The sequence below is a fragment of the Tetrao urogallus genome, assembly GCF_951394365.1.
Source record: "Tetrao urogallus genome assembly, chromosome: 1".
Classification (NCBI taxonomy): domain Eukaryota; kingdom Metazoa; phylum Chordata; class Aves; order Galliformes; family Phasianidae; genus Tetrao; species Tetrao urogallus.
Genome location: NC_136813.1, coordinates 124,207,648 through 124,227,191, shown reverse-complemented (window position 1 = coordinate 124,227,191; position 19,544 = coordinate 124,207,648). Strand labels below are relative to the sequence as shown.

Below are 19,544 nucleotides of genomic sequence, written 5' to 3'. Positions count from 1 at the left end.
TTGGCTTCTTTGCTGCTGTTGTTTGTACTGTTTTCCCCCTTTCATTCACATGTTCTTTGCCACAAGGCTTTATTTGACCATAATAGGCGGGTTTTTTTTGTTTTTTTGTTGTTTGTTTGTTTTTTTTATTTGGCCATAACACTTCCATATTCCAGTTCAATTAGAAGATGCAAAGCCATTAGAAAAAGCATGAAGAAACGAGAAAGACTCATTTCTTTTTATCTGAAGAAGCTTTCATTAAATGCAAGGTAGAGACAAGGAGAGAGCCCGTTCCTCCCTGTGGAGACCCCAGTGAGCACTGGGAGCTGACCTGGTATACAGAGAACAGAGGGAGAACAGGGCTTCCCACACCAACATGCACCACAGAAACCAGTAAAATCCAAGTAAAACTCAGTTTTTACAAAAAAGGAGACAGAAACATCTGGGAAGTTGTAAGCGAGGAGTGGAAAGATGAGCCACACGGAAGCAACAACAACAAATTTCACTTAAGTGCTCCTAATTTCAAGCCCCGACCCTGCAGGGACTCCTATGCACGCACCCCTTCCAGCACAGCGAATACTGCAGCTCTGAAGAATGCAAAAACCAGTGCTCACATCAGAGCTTTCTATGCCCACGATCTCACAGTTACACATAACGAGCGATTTCTATTCATTACCCTGGCTGGCAGAGTTTCCCGGCCCAAAGGCTCTCAGCTAAAGCAGCTGTAGTACCATCGCCACCTCAAGTCAACTGGAGCACAACTCCCAGCTCCCGTTTTGCAACAGGGGCTTAGAAAACACCTGAGCAGACGTCACCCGCGACGCACGTTAGGATGTAAGCCCACCAGAGTTCCGGGAGGATCCGTCGCCACTCCGCTGCCCAAGCTCCCGGTACAAGCCCCGAGTCGCAGAGCAGCGCGGGGCAGCTCGCCGGGCGCAGGGAAAAACCCACCGGGACCACCCGACGGCCACGCTCGTCGGCGAGAGTGCCGAGCGTCCGTACTCCAAACACGCGACACACACTTTCTGCTCGCAGTAATTCCGGCCGCTGGCCCCATAACGCCAAACAACGGAGGAGCGGGAGCCGAGGCGCGGCCCCGCGGCGTTCAGATCCCTCCGGCCCGCCTCCCGCCGCCGCCGCCCGCTCCCGCCCCGGCCGCCGCCGCCCCTCACCGAGGCCGCTGATCTCGTGGCGGAGGCCGGTGCGGCTGCGCTCCTCCGCTATCGCCCGCAGCATCAGCTGCAAGGAGCGGTCGGGCTCGCCGTTGGCCTCCCCGTCCCGCGATGCGGCGCGGCCACCGCTCCCGGCAGAGGCCATGCTGCTGCCGCCGCCGGCGATGATCTCATGTCAGGCCGCCCCCGCCGCCCGCACGGCTCTCCCCGGTGGCGGCGGCGGGCGGAGCCGGGGGCCGCTCTGTGACAGCGACAAGAGCGCCGAACCGAGCCGCTCCTCTCCACTCGCGCAGCCCGACGTTCACCGGGCTCTGCCCTACTCAGCGCAGCCCCCGACCAAAGCAGCCGCGGGCACCGCCCTGCCTGGTACGGCCCGGCCCGGCCCCACCGCTTCCTGCATCGGCAATCGCCAGCACCGCCCCCCCCCCCCGCATCAACCAATGGTGCGGCGGAGGACGGGGAGGAGGGCGGGATGTATGTCAGGTCCCCGCCTCCTGTGCCGACGGTGTTGGCAGGTACAGCTGAGCAGTGCAAGGTTAAGAAGCCGGACCAAGTCGAGGGCCATGTCACTGCCACTGAGTACCCGAAGGAGCGGCCTCGAGTCCCCCCTGCTCCTTCCATCAGGTGCTGCAGTTGTTAAGGGTGCTGTCCCGCAGAACTGAGGTCCCTTGTGACTGCTAGCAACCCCAGGGACTATTTCACCCTCTGATAACGGACCGTTGGGGTTTCTTGCATTGATGTAAGCGAGATAGATAGCTAAAAGCATTGCTGCATTAGAGTGTATGTGTTGTACAGCAGAAATCTCAAGTAATGTAATACTTAAGCTGAGTAAGTACCAGCTGAGTTAACATTGTCTTTTGAATTAGTCAATAATGGTCAAGCTTTGCTACGCCTACATAAATAACTTGTTCCAGCTATGTGCAAGTCTGCATTTTTCTTGCTGTGCTTGTTTTAGTAGCAGCTAATAGGGATAGCTTGCAGTGCACGTTAACAAAATCACCAGAGAGTACCTAGCAATTAAAAGGGGGCTGGAAGTCAGTAGATATGGGCTTATTTAATGTATCTGAATGTATTTTTAATAGATGAGACAATAATATATATGCTTTGCATTGCTGATGCTGTCAAGGCTTGTTTACATACTTGCAGCCTGTTAGAGATCTGAATTACTTAAATACATCAAGCTATGCACTTTTGCAGGAAAAGTATGTTCCTTTGTAATTCTGACATTTTCGAAGTCTCATTTAACCTGCTATGAACATGGAAAGTACCTTCACTTTTAAATATTCTAGATTTATTATTTTTGGTAAAGCTTTAAAACAGTTGCTTGCAGCAAATGAAAGTTAGATAAACTCTACAGATACAAGACATGAGAAGCAGCTTTCTTCTGAAGAAAAAAAATGCTCAAAAATCCTAATCATATCCTGGTTATGTTTTTGTTTTGTTTTGTTTTGTTTTTGCTGCTTTCTGCTGAAGGCATGCACATTGTTCAGTGGGCCTTTAAGTGAGTGTGCATTCAAAGATTAATTCTGCCATTTTTACTTAATTGCCTACTTAACTACATCAAGACATTTAGACTTAGTAAAGAACACCTTTGGGCCCCCCGTTATGAAACGTGTTACATTGGGCAGGTTGGAATATGCTCCAAAATTACCTTTGGAACCTTACCGTGTACAGCACAGAATTAATTCTGCTCCCAAGATGAAGTATGCAATTAAAGCTTGTGAAAATACTATTTTTAGAATGTTACAAAATTTTTAGCTAAAATTATCCTTACGAATACTCCCCTGAATGCAGTACAGACCATTATAAGGTCACGTATTTCAGAAATTAGAGGTGTTTCATTTGTTCAGCTTTCTCTAGCCCTTCTTCCCCTTCTCTGTACTATTCTTGTCATACCTGTCTCTAATTCTATTAGTTAACTGCCTTGGGTTATGCTGAATGGAAACCAGAGGTGCTTCAGCTTTGCACTGTAGAAGTGGAAACATGTCTGAACTCATACAAGCAGCTTTTGAACTCCACTGATCCCTCTCTATTTGATCAAAAACAATTGTGCATTCTGTGCCTTTTATTCTAAGTTGCTCCTGTGCTGTTCCTGAGAGTGCAATTATCTTAATTGGATTGAGATGTGAACCACAGCCTTTGTGATAACAGGCTTCTGGGTTTTATAAGCTACTTGCACGTAATCCTTGTTTCATTGTTTTACTTTATCTATATTGTATCCAGAAACACTTCACTACTTACAAACCCTCCTCAAACCCTCCATCAGTTCTGCAAATTTAAAGTCCAAGAAGAAATTCATTAAGTTTTGGGTTTATACGGCTTTTTATTTCATGAGAAGAAATGGGCAGTCCCTCAATTAACCTAAAGCACAGGAATGCACTTCCTGCCAATCTGAAGATGGCTTTGCAGTCAGATGACAGGGATTTGCTGAAAGAGCTAAAGTAACTGGGAAGCTGCTTTAGACAGCAGAGATAAGATGGAGCTTTGCACAGACCAAGTATCTATTGAGATATAGAATGCCAAGTGGGAAAGGACCTACAGGGATCACTGATTTCAATTCCTGCCTCCACAAAGGATCACTCAAAATCCAAATGCCATGTATAAGAGCACTGTCTAAGAGCTCCTTGAACTCTGGCAGCTTGGGGCTGTTATCCAAAGTCCAAGAAGGAAAACTCTCTAACTCCATTGTGGTGTTAGAAAGCAGCATGTAGTTTATCCTTTCATCCCCCAACTTGTATTGATAGTGGGGTTTGCCATGACTCAGGTGCAAGACTTTGCACTTGGATTTGTTGAACCTCATGATGTTTACCCAAGCCAACTGCTTGAGCCTGTCTAGGTCTCTTTGAATGGCATTCTGTCCCTCAAACATGCTTAGTGCACCGTACAGCTTGGTGCCATCTGCAAGCTGGCTGAGAGTGCGCTCAATCCCACTGTCAATGTCATTAGTGAAGATGTTAAGGGGCACCTGTCCCAGTACTGACCACTGATGTCCATCTAGATACTGAGCCATTGGCAACCACTCTTTGGGTATGATCTCAAAACCAGTTCCTCATCCATCAAATGGTCCACTGGCCAAATCCATATCATTCCAATTTGGAGAGATGGATGTTACGGGGAACTGTGTCAAAGGCCTTATTGAAGTCCAGATAGATGACATCTATGGCTCTTCCCTTGTCCACAGTCTCAGTTAATGCCATCATACGAAGCCACTAGGTTAGTCAGTCAGGATCTGCCTTTGATGAAGTCATGCTGATTATCCCAAGTCACCTCCTTCTGTTCCATGTGCCTTAGCACAGCTTCCAGAATCTGCTTCATGATCTTCCCTGGCAGAGATGAGGCTGACAGGTCGGTAGTTTCCCAGGTCATCCTTTTCTGCATTTTTAAAAAATGAGTGTGACATCATGTTTGTTCCAGTCTCCAGGGACTTCAGCCAACTGCCATGACTTTTAAAATACCATTGAGAGTGGCTTGGTGACTATGTCAGCCCATTCCCTCAGGACTCTGGGATTAATCTCATTGAAACCTACAGATTTATGGATGTTTGGGTTGCTCAGGCAATCATAAACCCGATCTGCACTTACAGCAGGAGGGGCATTGCTCCCCTGTTTCCCATCTTCTGAACCATCCACTCAAGGGCTGTGTGTATAGCAGTCAGTAGTAAAGACAGAGAAAAAAGTTGTTGAATACCTCCTTGTCTGTTGTTACTAGATGACAGGTCTGGTTAAGGAGAACCAATGGTACATCCACAATGGCTCAGAAATATGAGTCAGAGCTGTGAACTGACCTTGTGTAACACTTGCACCTATGCAGTTACCACTGCTGGGATCTCCTGTCTATTGTCAACATCTGTTAATGGCAGGGGTGAAATCTCTGTAACAACAGAGAGTTTCAACCCACTCTAAAAAGGAAGTTAAATCTCATCAGGCAGCAATAGAGAGTTTTAAAGAATTACTTGCTTGTAGAAGAGATCAGTCATGCACAGTTTACAGAGGATGTAATGGTTAACTTACGGTTAAATTGTGCAATAACTTCATAAAAAAGTGGATTTTCAGCAGGAAATCCAAAGTAATATTTTAATTAGAAACTGGTGTTTTAAAATCTTGGCAAATTTGTGAACAATTCTACAAATGGAAGAGCAAATTAAAATTTGAAAATGGGAGATGATTGTATGAATACAAGTTATTATGGTTGAATTTTTAATTTTATTTTTAGAATTCCATAACAGGGGCTATTTTTAAAGTTGGTTGCTGTTTTTTGTTGGTTTTTTTTTTTTTTTTTTTTGCATTTTTTTTCCGTTTTATTCTAATAAGTTATCTTAATTATGCTATATTTTACAGTTACATTAGCTTTTCAGTATTTCAGTGGACATTAACTAATATTTTAAATAACATACAAAAGGGAGCATGTGAGTGGAGAGTAAAAGATTTGTAGACTTGCTTTCATGGGAACTACTCTAATGAATGTCATAAACAATAGCCACAGTGGGTTTCCTTTGGATTAGTTTATTTAAGTAAACATTCTAATTGATTCAACTACATTCAAGACAATTCATGTAGTTTCCTATATTTTTACCAGTAAGACAAAGTTTCTCTCCAGATCACATGGCTGATCTCTGCTCAGAACCTCTTTTCCTGATGTCTAATCAGGCTATTTAATCACCTTGGCAAAATACGCTGTTACTCAAATAGGTGTAAGGTGAAATATTAAGTAAATAATAAATATATAAAGGAAGTCAAGTTTCAAATTAAAGAAATGCTTTCCTGCTTAGAGAAGAAAGAACGTTAAAGCCAGGTGACTGCATGTGAACAGATGATCTTTGGGTAAAACTTGAACTCAAGTTTGTAAAAGGAAGGTACCAATGGGGTCAGAACATAAGTGTAATATTTAGTCATTTAGTGCTTGAATTTCTGTAGGCCTCTGAAGAATATAGATGGTTAATATTTTTCAGAAAGACATGAAGTAATTCATGTATAAGGAGCGCTCAATCTCTAATTTTCTGACACAGAATTTTATTTGCAAAGCGAAACAAGAACTGAAGACTCATTTCAGTTAAGGATAAATATGTTTAGAATAAACCATATGAAGTGTTGACTTTTCTCTCAAATCAAAACATAATTATCTGTATTCTGGTCAGCAGGGTGTGGGAGTGGGAGAAGGGAAGGAAACAAGTTAAAACACTAGAAGTTTCCTTTTGAACATGGAACATCAACTGTTTTGGTAAATTGGTGCTTCTGACTGATGTATTCATGAGAACATCATATTTTTGTCTGGAGTTGCTTGAAGTTTTGATGGTAAAATATTAAGCCAGCTCAGTTTTCTGTATGATACCTTTGTTCCCAACAGAGTTAATTGCACTAGTGGTGAACAAGGTGAACCGTAAAAATGTGGTTAGCTGGAGTAGCTATAGACTTAAGCTGCGAAAATGATCTCATCTGTTACTCAGTGCCTTGTACAGCATTTCTTGGCCAGAGCCATTATTACTTCTGAGAAGTCTTATCAATACAATACCCCTTTTAATAAGTGTTTAAAAATCTTGGGATTTGCTATTCTTAGAGAAGCTTAAGAAACTATACCTGTATATATTTCTACACTGGTACTCATCTAGTGTATTCACAGCAATTTATGATAATTTCAGAACCTCATACTTTCGTTTAACCAGTATGTTTGTAAACAGCTGCCTTACGAGTTTCAATCTATTTTTTTCTATGGCAGTTGCATATGGCAACTGTGCTTTTATTGTATTACAATGTGTTTTATGTGCAGCAGTGCCTGGAAAATGATAATTATTATTTAAATGTAGACCACACCTCCATGAAAATGAATTTGTATTAAAAAAAATTAAGCAAGTTCATCCTCAAGAGTTGAAGCACAAGAAAATATAAAAATAAAATATAAATACTCTTAATGCCTGGAGGCTTCAATGGGTTTGGAACCTCATTTATTCCAGCAGCAAAAAGTTGGTCCTTTCTCTCACTTCCTGCACTTCTCAAGCCCCCATTGAAATAATCTTATGATGTATGTTTTACTACTTTTGTCCCATTATTTCCTCTTACTCTTTGGTAATGATGCTACTTCTTGAAAGCCACATGCTTCCAGCTCCTCAAAGCACACATCCTCTAGCATTATCACTTGTTGCTTTCGAGGCTCTCTTCTTTTCTCACTCCCTATCTTGAACATTATTTTCTTAGGTGCCTTTGCTCTAGGCCTCTGTTGTGAATACGCTTGCCTATATGCTTAAATTTCAAATATTAAACAGTGATCAGGTTCAGGCAGCTTATTTAATCTAATTCTATGCATCATAGGCCATCATACTTCAAGAAACAAATCCTACACTAAGCTGAACGCAACTAAAGGAGGATATTAGACATTTCAGTAGGCTTTTTCTGAAAAGCATATCAATAAAATACAATAATGGAATATATAAGGTTCAACAATAAGAGCAGTAGTGAAATTGCTTTTCATTTTTCTATAGATGCAGTGGTAGTTTACATAAACAAAAATAATTTGAGATACTGAAGAGCATCTTTATGTGGCTGAATGTTATGGCTTCACTTCTGAAGTGTCTACGGTTTTCTCTACATTGTTTAGATATTGTTCCCTGGTAAAGGCAATTTACATACACATAAACTTATTTATTAATCTTAACTTCATGTGTAGCTTCCTGTTACGATGCATAAGGAATTCCCTAACAGGTATTTTGGAAGGATTGTGTGTCTTAGAGAAATGAATTTCGTTACTGTTCATATACAAGATTACCCTCGTCTGTAATGGATCTGGGTCACATTAGGAAAAAAGAGTTGAAAAGCAAGGAACTGAGGTGTCTACTGATCTTCTTGAGTTAGATGCAAATTGTTCACTGGCCAGTTGTACGAAACATCATACAATGCTAATCTTGAATGCTAAGATTTTTTATTTTTTTTTTATTTTTTGGCCAGGATTAATAGTAAAAGCAAAGCAAATGCATGTTAATTTATTATCTGAATTTAGATACCCTGCTTCTGCGCAGCTGTGACTATTTGCCCATCTCTACCTTCTGGGAAAGTTGAGGAATGAGGCTCATGTCAGGCTGAAGCAGAGAATGAGAACAGATGGTTGACATAGGCAGTCTAAGGCAATCCATAGTTTCTGTGTTTTTCCCCTGCAATGCACTCTTTCATGCAATGTTTTTATTCCATAGATAAATATTTTAGACAAAGAAAAATGCTCCTCCAATTAGCTTGAATGCAGTGACATATTTTAAATTTAGGGAGCTTATGTGCTTACCTTGAAAACAGATGGCAATGGGATTTCTTTTCCTGATACACTGCAACAGAAAGACAGGCAGCAAGGGTAACTTCAGGAAGTGAAATGCCTTTTCACGCTGGAGGAGATAAAAGACTTTATGGTGCATTAGGACAAACTGAAGAGCATCAATTTGAATTTCACAGTTCTAATTATTCGTAGTGTTATCAGTGATTACTTGAGGTCATAAAGGCAGGAAGAAGCTTTTCCCTCTTGAAACCTTAATTTGACTCTTAAGGCCAAAACCAACAGTATGTTATAAATGTCTCCTGTTACAGATATCTTTTCAATCCTTCCAACAGATACTGTGGTTGTCAGCTTCTCTACTGGAAAATCCTTGATATAATCAGAGATCAGGAATGCCAAGGAGCGCTGCCATGGCTGCTCTGGGTGGAGAACTTTGTTGCACCTGCCAACTCTTACATCTAGCCCTAGCTGCTTATAGTGACTGCTGAAGTTTCATGAGTATCAAGTGCCAAATGCACAGAAGTATTTCCTGCACTTTACTAGGGTTTTTTTCGTTTTGTTTTGTTTGTGTGGAAACGTTACAAAAGAAAAGTAGTTTCCTGTGAGGAAGAACTAATGTCTCTAAATGAAAGTGCTACGTCCCTGTAGAATGGTAAATTTGCATGCTGAATCTGCTTGCCAAAGTCAATCAAGTCAATGGAAAGACTTGGTAGGTAATTAGCTAATGCTTCATTGTCTTTTCATGGATGCCTGGCTGTATGTTAGCTCTGACAAATGGTTTGTTTCAGCAGTGTAATTGATAACTGACAGAGTTTCTCTTAACAAGCTGCTCTGATGTCACATGCTGTATTACAGTGCCTTTTTTGCACCTTTGCAGGTAAGCTTAGGTCAACATTTGCCCTATAAGGCCCATATGATCAGAAATGTGAATGCAGCTGTAGATGTTTGCAATAGGCAAACTACTCCACTTTGGAAGACAATATTCTTTTGTTGGGCAGTATATAACAAATATTAAAAGTAAATTTTTTTCTCAAGTTAGACTGAAAAAACCCACCAGACACGTTGCTTTGAATGTTCCAGTCTCACATGTAACACCTACAGGCTCTAGTTGATGCAGAGGTATTATTATTATGCATACACAAAGGAAAAGTTTGTTTTCTGAAGGGATTAAGCAATAGTTTTATTATGTATGCATAAAGCTTTGGAAATCAGATGTCAAAAGTCTTTCAAAGTCCCTCAAAGATTAAAGTTGGCAGCAATCAAGATAAAAATATTGTCATAATGAAGGCATCTTTGGGATGCTCTGCTGTAACTTGGATGTGACCTGACATTTCATCCATCACAGTCTGCCTGTCTACACAGCTGACTGCAGATTTCATTCTCATTTCATTTTTGCTTTTTATTTCCATTCTCTCCGAACTTTTTTTGTCAAACCTGAATCCTGCAACCAATGAGAGAAAGAAAACCCACTTACATTTCAGACTGCTCACTTCAGACATGTTTCACTACATCTGTACCAGCAAACCAAGCAGACACACCGCTGGCCCTGAACACAATTCCACACTTGTTGCAGTGCCAAGTGCCACTGCTTTATTCTGGGGAAATTGTTTCCTTCTGTGGCTTGGGGAATTGCAAGAGTTGGTGACTTGTCAGCCACGTCTGTTTGTCTTGCGGACAGAGAAGGGTCTCTGGCCTGTTTGATGCACTAGTCCATGGGTGCACAAACTTTTGGCTTGCTTGGGCTGCATTGAGTAAAGAGGAATCGTCTTGGGCTACATGTATAATATGTAGGTCTCCAAAAATAATGCCTCCTATTTATTTCCGCGAAAACTAAAACAGATATAAAGAGCACGATAACAGGTTGACACTTGTTCATCACTCGCAAAAATGCATAGCTGATGTGTTGAAAAATAGTGTTTTATGGCTAAGAATTTACTCTAACAAATAGCATAATTGTGTTCTTTATTGTCGTTTCCATGGGAATAAATAGGAGTCATTACTTTCGGAGTGACCTACATAGATCATGCTGTTAACAAGCACCAATATTTTCCTAACAACTCCTAAGTAAAAAGAAGTTCTTAGCACTACTTGCCATGTCTATTAAACATATTCCTAAATTGAAATGTTACACAAGTCCTTGTGATGCTCTTTACTGCATGCTTTTATTACCATCTGATCATATTTTAGACTTCTAATGTCAAGAAAATGAACACCATATTGACAAACTTTCCAGGTTCTAATAATTTTTCTTCAACTTTCAATTATTCTGTTATTCCAAAGAGAAGTAAAAATGTCCCCTTTCCTCCTATCCTTTTCCAATTGTTCTACTCCATTAATAACTTGTTGAATTTTTTAAAAGAGAATATTTATAATTTCTTCATTTCTTATTTCTGCTGTTAGGAAAAAAAAAAAAAACAAACATTCAAAGCTATTTGAAAATGTTAAAACTTATACTTTATTTTCATAGAATCATAGAATGGCTTGTGTTGGAAGGGACCTGAAAGATCATCTAATTGCAACCTCCGTTTGCAGGTAGGCTTATCAACCACTAAATCAGGCACTAGAGCAGAGCCCCATCCAACCTGGCCCTGAGTGCCTTCAGGGATGGGGCATCTGCATTTTCTCTGGGCAACTTGTTCCAGTGCCTTTCCACCCTCCCACTGAAAAATTTCCTCCTGACATCTAATTTAGATCTACCCTTCTTTAGTTTAAAACCACCCCCCTTTGTCCTATCACTATCTACCCATATTAAAAGTTTATTTCACTCTTTTTCATAAGATCCCTTTAAGTACCAGAAGGTTGCAATGAGGTCTTCCTGGATCTTTACCTTATCTGGACTTTCTTTTTTCTTTTCAGAGAATCATAGAATGGCTTGGGCTGGAAAGGACCCCAAGGATCACCAAGTTCCAACCTCCTGCAGAGTCACCAACCTCCATATCCCTCCATATCTTCTCCTGGACCAGGCTGCCCAGGGCCCCATCCAATCTGGTCTTGAACACCTGCAGGGATGGGGCATCCACAATCACTCTGGGCAGCCTGTTCCAGCATCTCAGCACTCTCTTGGTAACAAACTTCTCCCTGACATCCAATCTAAACCTTCCCTCCTTGAGCTTAAAACCATTCCCCACTTGTCCTATAACTATCTTTTTACTTACCCAAGTAAAAAGTTGATTCCCCTCCTTTTTATAGCTCCCTTTTAAATACTGGAAGACTGCAATGAGCTCTACTTGCAGACTTCTCCAGGCGCAGCTCCCTCAGCCTGGCCTTGTAGGGGAGGTGATAATCATCTTCATGGCCCTCCTCTGGACCCTCTCCAATAGCTCCACCAAAGAGATAAGGCTGTTTGGCCTTGCCCCTCGCTCCTTGACTCATTGTTCTTTTTTTTTTTTCTTTTTATTTCTTCTTTGCCTTTTTTCTTTTTCTTTTTCTTCTTTTTCTGGCAAGTTCATAAACATAGATTGCTTTCCCATTTAAATGTTTTTTTTTTTTTCATAACAAGTGTTTTGACTTGATTTTTAACCATAACATTTGAAGAAAATACGTTGCCAGTTTCGTTCTGGAAGAATGTATGAGTTAAATATATATATATACACATATATATATCCATGGCCACTTGGAATATTTCTTCAGAGATATGTATCCTATACATTTTTAAAAGCTTGATTCCTTATACAGCTGTCAGCTGATCTTTTTCAATTAAAGTCCTTTGATCACTACCACCTGTCCACAGATTTTGTTTATCTGGAAAGCTCGGTTTCAGACACACAGAATGTAATTAAGAAACTTTACATGATCTCTTTGGCAGGAAAAGAAAAGGACAGATCATTATTTCAAGAATTTTTTTTCTAAGAACTTTTTAACAGACAATAGCAGGATTCTAAAATAATATCTTTATCCAGTTTAAAGATCTGTGAGACAAATAAGTAGAATTCTGATAACACTGGAAAGCTGCTAATGTGTGGGATGCGCGTCTGGTTCTACCTACCTGTGCACTTTAAAGGAAAAGATGGGAATAAGGGAAAAGTTCATCTGGAATCTGTGGGATTTAAACCTTATACTCTTTCTTTTATAGAACACTGCAAAATAAAAGTTTAAACTCTCAATAATGCCAGCTAATGGCAATGGCTCTGAACCAAAGAAATACATGCAGAGAAACTTAACAGCGAAAGTTTTATTACTTTTAAGTAAGTATTCTTACTGGCAGCTCTGGATGCACGGGAGTAATCCTCCTGTCATGCATAGCTTATGCAAAAAGATCCTCAGTTTATATACGTAACTGGTGTTACATATGCAGAAGTTTTCCAAGAGGTACATTACATATTCAGAAGTTTTCTCAGAGTTATGTTACGCATTCAGGTTTTCCCAGAAGTATGTTATATATTCAATGACCCATTCCAAGCTGGACTTGCTATTTCCTTGGTACAAAGACTCAGCAGGACTTCCTTATCTCCTTGGTTCAGAGACACAGCTCTTTCTGTTATCTGAGCAAGTTGCAGGGCAGCAGTATCAGCAAACATTAGCAAGCTTAACTGTACTGTCACTACTTGTATCATTTTAAAGCAGAACTGTCTTAGAACATGCCTCTCCATTTACAAAAACATCTAGATTAGGGAGGGAAAAACAAACAAACTGAAAACACAACAAACAATATAAACAAAAAACACTCATGGGGACAGTCAGAGGTTGAAGGTCTACGCTGAAAACCTGGAAGTTTTTCAGTGGATGCAGTGGATGCCAGACTAAACAGAAGCCAGCATCATGCTCTCCTCATGAATAAGGAAAACTGTAAGATTGGCTTCTTGGTACTGGTAAGGCTGCCTCTGGATTTCTGTGTTCACTTTCATGACCTCCTGCTTCAGAATGGTTTCTGAGAAACTAGTGTGGATCTAGCAGATTGTTGCCAAGATAATAACAGATGGGATACGGAGCTAGTCTGGTTTAGTCCAGCAAAGAGGAGGATGAGGGCAGCCTCATAGCATCCACAGCTGCTGTTGGAGAGCAAAACAGAGATGCAAAGTAGTGTAAGATGATGTAGCCCAAGGCAACAGCTGCAAATAAAGGCTTGGCAGGTTCAGACTGGAACAGACTTAACAGCATGAGGGACTGAAGTGAGGTTCAGCAAAACCTTGAAAAAAGGCAGAGAGCTGACTTGGCAAGAAAATGTTGAGAAGCTGCTCCAAAAGAGTCTAGAGGCTTGGGTGCCCGGGCTCAAGGCCAGGCTGGAGTTTATGTAGGTGGCAGCCTTGAAAGAAAGCAGCCTCAACAGAGACTTCCCCAGACATCTCTGCCAAGAAGCTTCATCAAGATTTCTCCTTACTTCTCTTTGTAACTGCTTTTAAGCTGAAACTCTCGCATTTAGTAATCTGAGCTTTGCTGCAGCCCTGTGGCAGCTGTACCTGGCCATGTACCCTGTTGATCCTGGCCCAGTCATGTGGTCTTGACCTCCCAGTCTGCCACCGTGAACTTGACTGAGACCCTGTTTCAATGGCTGCCCTGGGCATTCCCTGAACCTCCTTTGCTCTCTGCATGGTTGGTGTGCCAGGCTCTTCCCCACGGGGTGCCCCACAGCTTTTCTCCTCATGTGGAGCAGCCAGCCATCTCAGAGCTGCGCAACAGCTACTTGTGGGGATCCTTCACCAGCCCATGATCCTGGAGAGGTTTTCAACCGTCAAAAACATCAGCCAGGGTGAAGTTCTGATGCAATGCTGGAGTGTTCTATTAGAGCCTTCAAGAGCAAAAGGGGCTGATGTCATTGCAGCATATATCATTATTTTGCATGATAAGAGCTATCACTGCAAGTAGTAGCTATCTGTAAAAATTTAGTATAGCTGATTGATAACTGCAAGTGGTTAGCACAGTAAATATTGTTTCCTCGATGCTAAAATACCTCAGTCCAAAAGTAGCATACTTTGGTTTGGAATTGACAGCATGGTATGGAAGTGTGCAAATCTGATGCTCAAGTGGTCCAGCACTGAGGGGGTGCCATGACCAAGTGGCCTAATTGAAATACTTGTTACTGATTCCACAGAAGTTTTTGTTTTTAAATTAATAAATTTCCTTTTAGGTACTAAGCGATTTTGTTTTTTAAAAAATAAAATATGGTTGCACGGGACTGTTCTGGACAGCTGACATTTCACAGAAACTCCCTTATTTCTTCCCCCCTCCCCACTTTCATCAGCAGGAGGGAGATCCAAAATATTAATGTTCTCTCAGAGAACTATTCAACATTTTCTACCGTGGTGATAGCTCCATAACATGGCTTTTGACACATTCTGAAAGTCCGCATCCTGAAGGACTGTGAGGAACGCTCTGAAAATGTTTTCATTTCACAGTCTGTCCTCATGTCACAGATAGAGATAATTTTTGAGATAATTGGATGAGAGAGATCCTGAGCTCCTTTATAAGCAATCAAATGAGCACATATGTAAGGAAAATGAGATGGTGAAGGAAAGGAAAAAGGAAGAACAAGAAGAGGGTTTCATGAGAGACACTTGTCAATTCACTAGCTATAAGGGAAAAAGTTGTTATTATTGATGCCGTACTAGTAGTTATTCCCAGAATAGAACAGAGATACAATATCTTCCTCAAAGAATGTACAGTCTAGCTGTAGCACAAGAGAAAATGAACAAGTACAAAACAATAGCATGGACACAGGAAAACACAGTGCATCCAGAAATGTCTACATTGGAATTTGCATAGCCTGGACAAATATTCAGGGCAGATATATTCACAGATTGCAGATCTAATGTGGAACAGAAAAAACAGAAATTACACCTTCTATCCAACTGCACCTGATGCTGGCACTCATTGCAGTAATACAACTGAGGTAACTGGCACTGTTTAATCTGGAGAAGAGGAGGCTCAGAGGAGACCTTATAGCTCTCTACAACTGCCTGAAAGGAGGTTGTAGCAAGGTAGGTGTTGACCTCTTCTGGTTAACAGCAATAGGACAAGATGGAAAGACCTCAAGCTGTGCCAGAGGAGATTCATGTTGGATATTAGGAAAAACTTACCCAAAAGAGTGGTCAAGTGCTGGAACGGGCTGCCCAGGGAGGTGGTTGAGTCACTATGCCTGTAGATGTTTAAGAGATGTGTACTAAGGAACATGGTTTATTGGACAACATTGGTGGTAGATGGATGGTTGGACTAGATGATTTTAGAGGTCTTTTCTAACCTTAATTATTCTATGAATAGAGAATTTTCTAGTCCTCACAAGTTATTGCTGGCTGCCCAGCAGCAATCATTGTTCATTATTTTTTGCATCACAACAAAGTCAAGAGGATCTGCAGACCATGTGCAACAAAGGTCAGAAGACACATTCTCAAGGCAGGAATGCAGAAAAACTGGAATACGTATCCTGGCTGTGCTCCTGACCCGTTGATCAGTCCTGAATGAGTCAGTTCACAGCAGTATGCCTCTCTCTGTTTACTGTCCAGTCTCTTCTATCTCAAGCTTTTATTGAAAGTAAGTAGTAACATTTTTTCACATATGTGTATGTGGGTATGATGGGTCTTTTAGCATGATAGAGCCTGTGGGCATTGCTATGATAGCAATACTAAAAAGAAGAAAGTTCTTTATTTAAGAAGTGAATTACATATATATATGCATATATATATATACTTTTATATATTATATATAATTTTATATATTATATATATATTTTTATATATTTTATATTATATATATATATATATACACTTTTGTTACGGGCTTTCCCACACTAGTCTTACCAATATATCTCTATTTTGGTCTTTAAGGATAAATCTAGTAATGAGAAAATAATCTGACTTCTCAACCATGATTAGCAATAGAGTGGGAGTTGGCTTCTTCCATTGCTAAAAGGAGTGTGATTTGAAAGTGTACTTTCAAAAGCATACAGAAAGTAGGTCTGCCTTATATTAGACTTTCATGATGAGTTCAAAATGACAAGTGATATTAATGGTATTAGTCAAGCAACAGCAACCATATGTCTCATCGCTTTGCTAGAGTTAAGAATCCATCACATTAATACTTTCCACTTGGTTTCAAAACACCAAAACAGTTGACAGAAGAAGTACTGTTCTGAGATGGAAGAAGAACTTAGATGCACTTCTGCAATGAGGAAGAAATTTTACTGAATGCTATAGACAGGTATCCAAGGACAATCTATGGTGTATGACTATTCATATTTCCCATGTTGGCTTGCTAATGTAGCACAAGTTATTTTAAAACAAAGGAAGTATAGAAAATTCTAGCATGGTTATGTTCAGAAAATATCGCAGTAGTGAAATTAATTTGTCCCAGAAGGCCTATGAAGATGCAGCATTATCCCACAGTATCTAATGTATTTAAGATAGTAAGCCAGTTGGAGGACTTCTTTAAAGCTGAGATTAAGCAAGTGAGAATTTCATGTGGAACCTGAGTTTGTATATAATCTTTTCCTTAGTCTCTGTGACATAATATATTCACTTACTGCGTTACTGTAATGAAGTAATTTGGAAAGATGATAGTAACTGCTGTTAAGTGAATCTAATGCAAAGATTATTGCAAACCTAATTGAAGTAAAGGAATATACAAAAAGGGAAAGAAAAAGAAAAAAATATTTCCCTCTCCATGATAGAGAGTTGCAAACCCTGAAAGGTCTGCTGAAACCAGTCTTGAGTGGTGTGAATTATAGAAAATGTTAATATGTTTTGTAGTACAGCGTGTATAAAAGATGGTATGAAAATCAGCACAAAGCTTGGGAAAGTATTGATAAAAGCATGAGAAAACATGTAAAAGCACATTTGATATTCTTCCTGATCAAAGAAATAGATCAAAGAAAACTACTTTTCCTCTTACAGACTTTTGGTTTGATGTTTGTGAATAAACAAAATTCCTCAGAAATACACATTTCTTATTACATCATACAATACTTGACTCAGATGGAAATGAACCTGGGACTCTGAATTTTGTCTGTCTGGGAAACAGTAATTTCGTATAAGTTGAGAAAAAAATGCATGAAGGTTTTAGGATTACAACAGCTAAAAGAAACCAAAGCATGGTTAATCATTCCTGTGCACAATTTTTCATTATGGAAGGTTGACAGAAAGTAACAAATCAGAAATGTCTGTTAGACATTCGATCTGAACTAGTCAAGAATAGTGCTGAATCTGGCTTACAGTTCTAGTTCCAAGAATTTAATAGTATGTCTACAATGTAAAATGGTGCACAGAGATACCACAATTAGTTAGAAATAAGCTAGTCCAGACTCAACTGTATTAGCAGGACACTCTGCCTATGGAAGTTAACTCAAAATTTACTAGAATGGAAATTGCTCTACCACGTATTTCTTTGGGAAAAAAATATCACCAGATCTGTATAACCAATAATAGTTCTGATTCAGACAGGTCTTATTTTGTTGAAGAGGACGATGGTTCTACACACTTTCACTTATTAGCTGCCTTTACAATCAGAACTTAAAGTATAAAAAAGCCAACAAGAAATGAGGCCAGGCTTTGACCAGACATTCTCTGGATAAAAACATTTGAAAAGGATAATGTGCATCTTTCCTTTCTTTTTACAAAGAAAACTGAAATTTAATGTGCTTTGATGGCACTGAATTTGAAGTCAACTGTAGCCAGTTTCAAGCCATGGCTGCCTTCTAATGATGTTTCAGCATTTGTCTCACATTCTAACAGGATATTGTTAAACCCGGACTATGGGCAGTGCAGGAAGTTCTTCTTCCTGCTCTAATACCACTGCTATAATAAGCGGCTCAGAGCAGTATATAATTGCCAAATGTCACCCAGGCTGCATTGTAGGCATAGCTTGGAAGGAATTAGTTTATAGCTCTGCAGCTTGGATATTACACCGTGTCATAATTAAGGTAGAAAATTAATAATTCTGGGCTTTTTGTCCATGCAACACAATGAACCTTGAAAAAAAAAAAAAAAAAAAAGCCAGAGCTTTTCACTTTAGAAGTATTAAAATTTTTCATTGACAAATTTCACATGTATCCCTGTACCACCTCTTTATTGACATTGGTTTTAATTTTAGAACAGTCAGTATCTTAGTTGGACAACAGAGAAAAGAGGTTAATTTAAAGCAGCATCACAACGTCTTTGAAATGGTTGCTGTAAAGTTAGTGTAATCTGTAAAATAATTTTTAGGAAAAGTCAATGAGAAGTTACCAAGATCTGTCTTAAATGTACACACACATGTACACACACATACATAGTCATGCTTCTTCCTGTGCCTTATCCTTCCAATGGTAAAGTGAATACTTATTATCATCTCGCGTGAAAATTGTATGAAAATGTAGTCATTACTGTTTTTGAAGCAATCAGATACAATTATAATTAAACCTAGAATGCCTTTGAGAATATTTATTATTACATATAGAATGAATTTGAATGATTGTAGTATGACAGAGGAGTAGGCAGTGATCACTGATGATACAAGAAGGTACCAATATCTTCTATTTACTGTTCATAATTCAGCTTGGAATACAAATGAATTTAAGGGCCAAAGAAAAATGAAAATGCATGATGTAATGAAAGACTTTGCAACTTCTGCATTTTTTGGAATTCAAGTACACTTTCCTGTTATTCAGAGACTTGAGAATGCCACTATAATAAAATAATAAAATGAAAAACATCACATATATCCACCACATACTTTTGTTTCATGCAAAGGCACGTAAAATAAGGACTTTCTCTTTGATAAAAATTCGACAAAAAGTAACAGAATGAAGAAAGAAAATGCTACTTAGAATGACAGTGACTGTACTGTGACTATCCTTGGGACATGACTTTGAAGGCTGGCTTCTCACCTGGGATGTATTGGCTATGTACCAATGGAGCTGTGCCAACCTAGAAGTGCTAAGGATCTGCTCGTGGGTTAATAACCACTATAAATCTTTAATGTAACTATCTTGGATAGGCTATCTGCTTTTTATAGCATGCTGCATACTTGGATTTGGTTGTTAATGAAATTGGAGTGAAATTTCACATCTGAGTATCTAAGAGGCTTATGAAAATAAAAACAGAAAGGATAGCTATAAAACAATATGACATTGTTTCAGAAACAAAGCTTGTGTTCCACTGTAGTTACCATTTTGTTTTTGGGCTTTTCTGAGCTATGTCATTCCTAATATGTACATTGTTCCTATACTATTGGAGCTCC

General features: G+C 39.8%; 1 protein-coding gene across 1 annotated transcript in view; it reads right to left on the bottom strand.

Moving 5' to 3' along the window:
- KIAA0930 overlaps positions 1 to 1,296 on the bottom strand; it is a gene marked incomplete at both ends in the record, with an annotated part of 62,487 nt that extends 61,191 nt beyond the window's left edge. Inside the window, one exon of the mRNA XM_079549215.1 lies at positions 1,152 to 1,296. Within this exon, the coding sequence (XP_079405341.1) occupies positions 1,152 to 1,296 (145 nt within the window). The remainder of the gene's footprint in view (positions 1 to 1,151) is intronic.
- Positions 1,297 to 19,544: the final 18,248 nt, after the last annotated feature.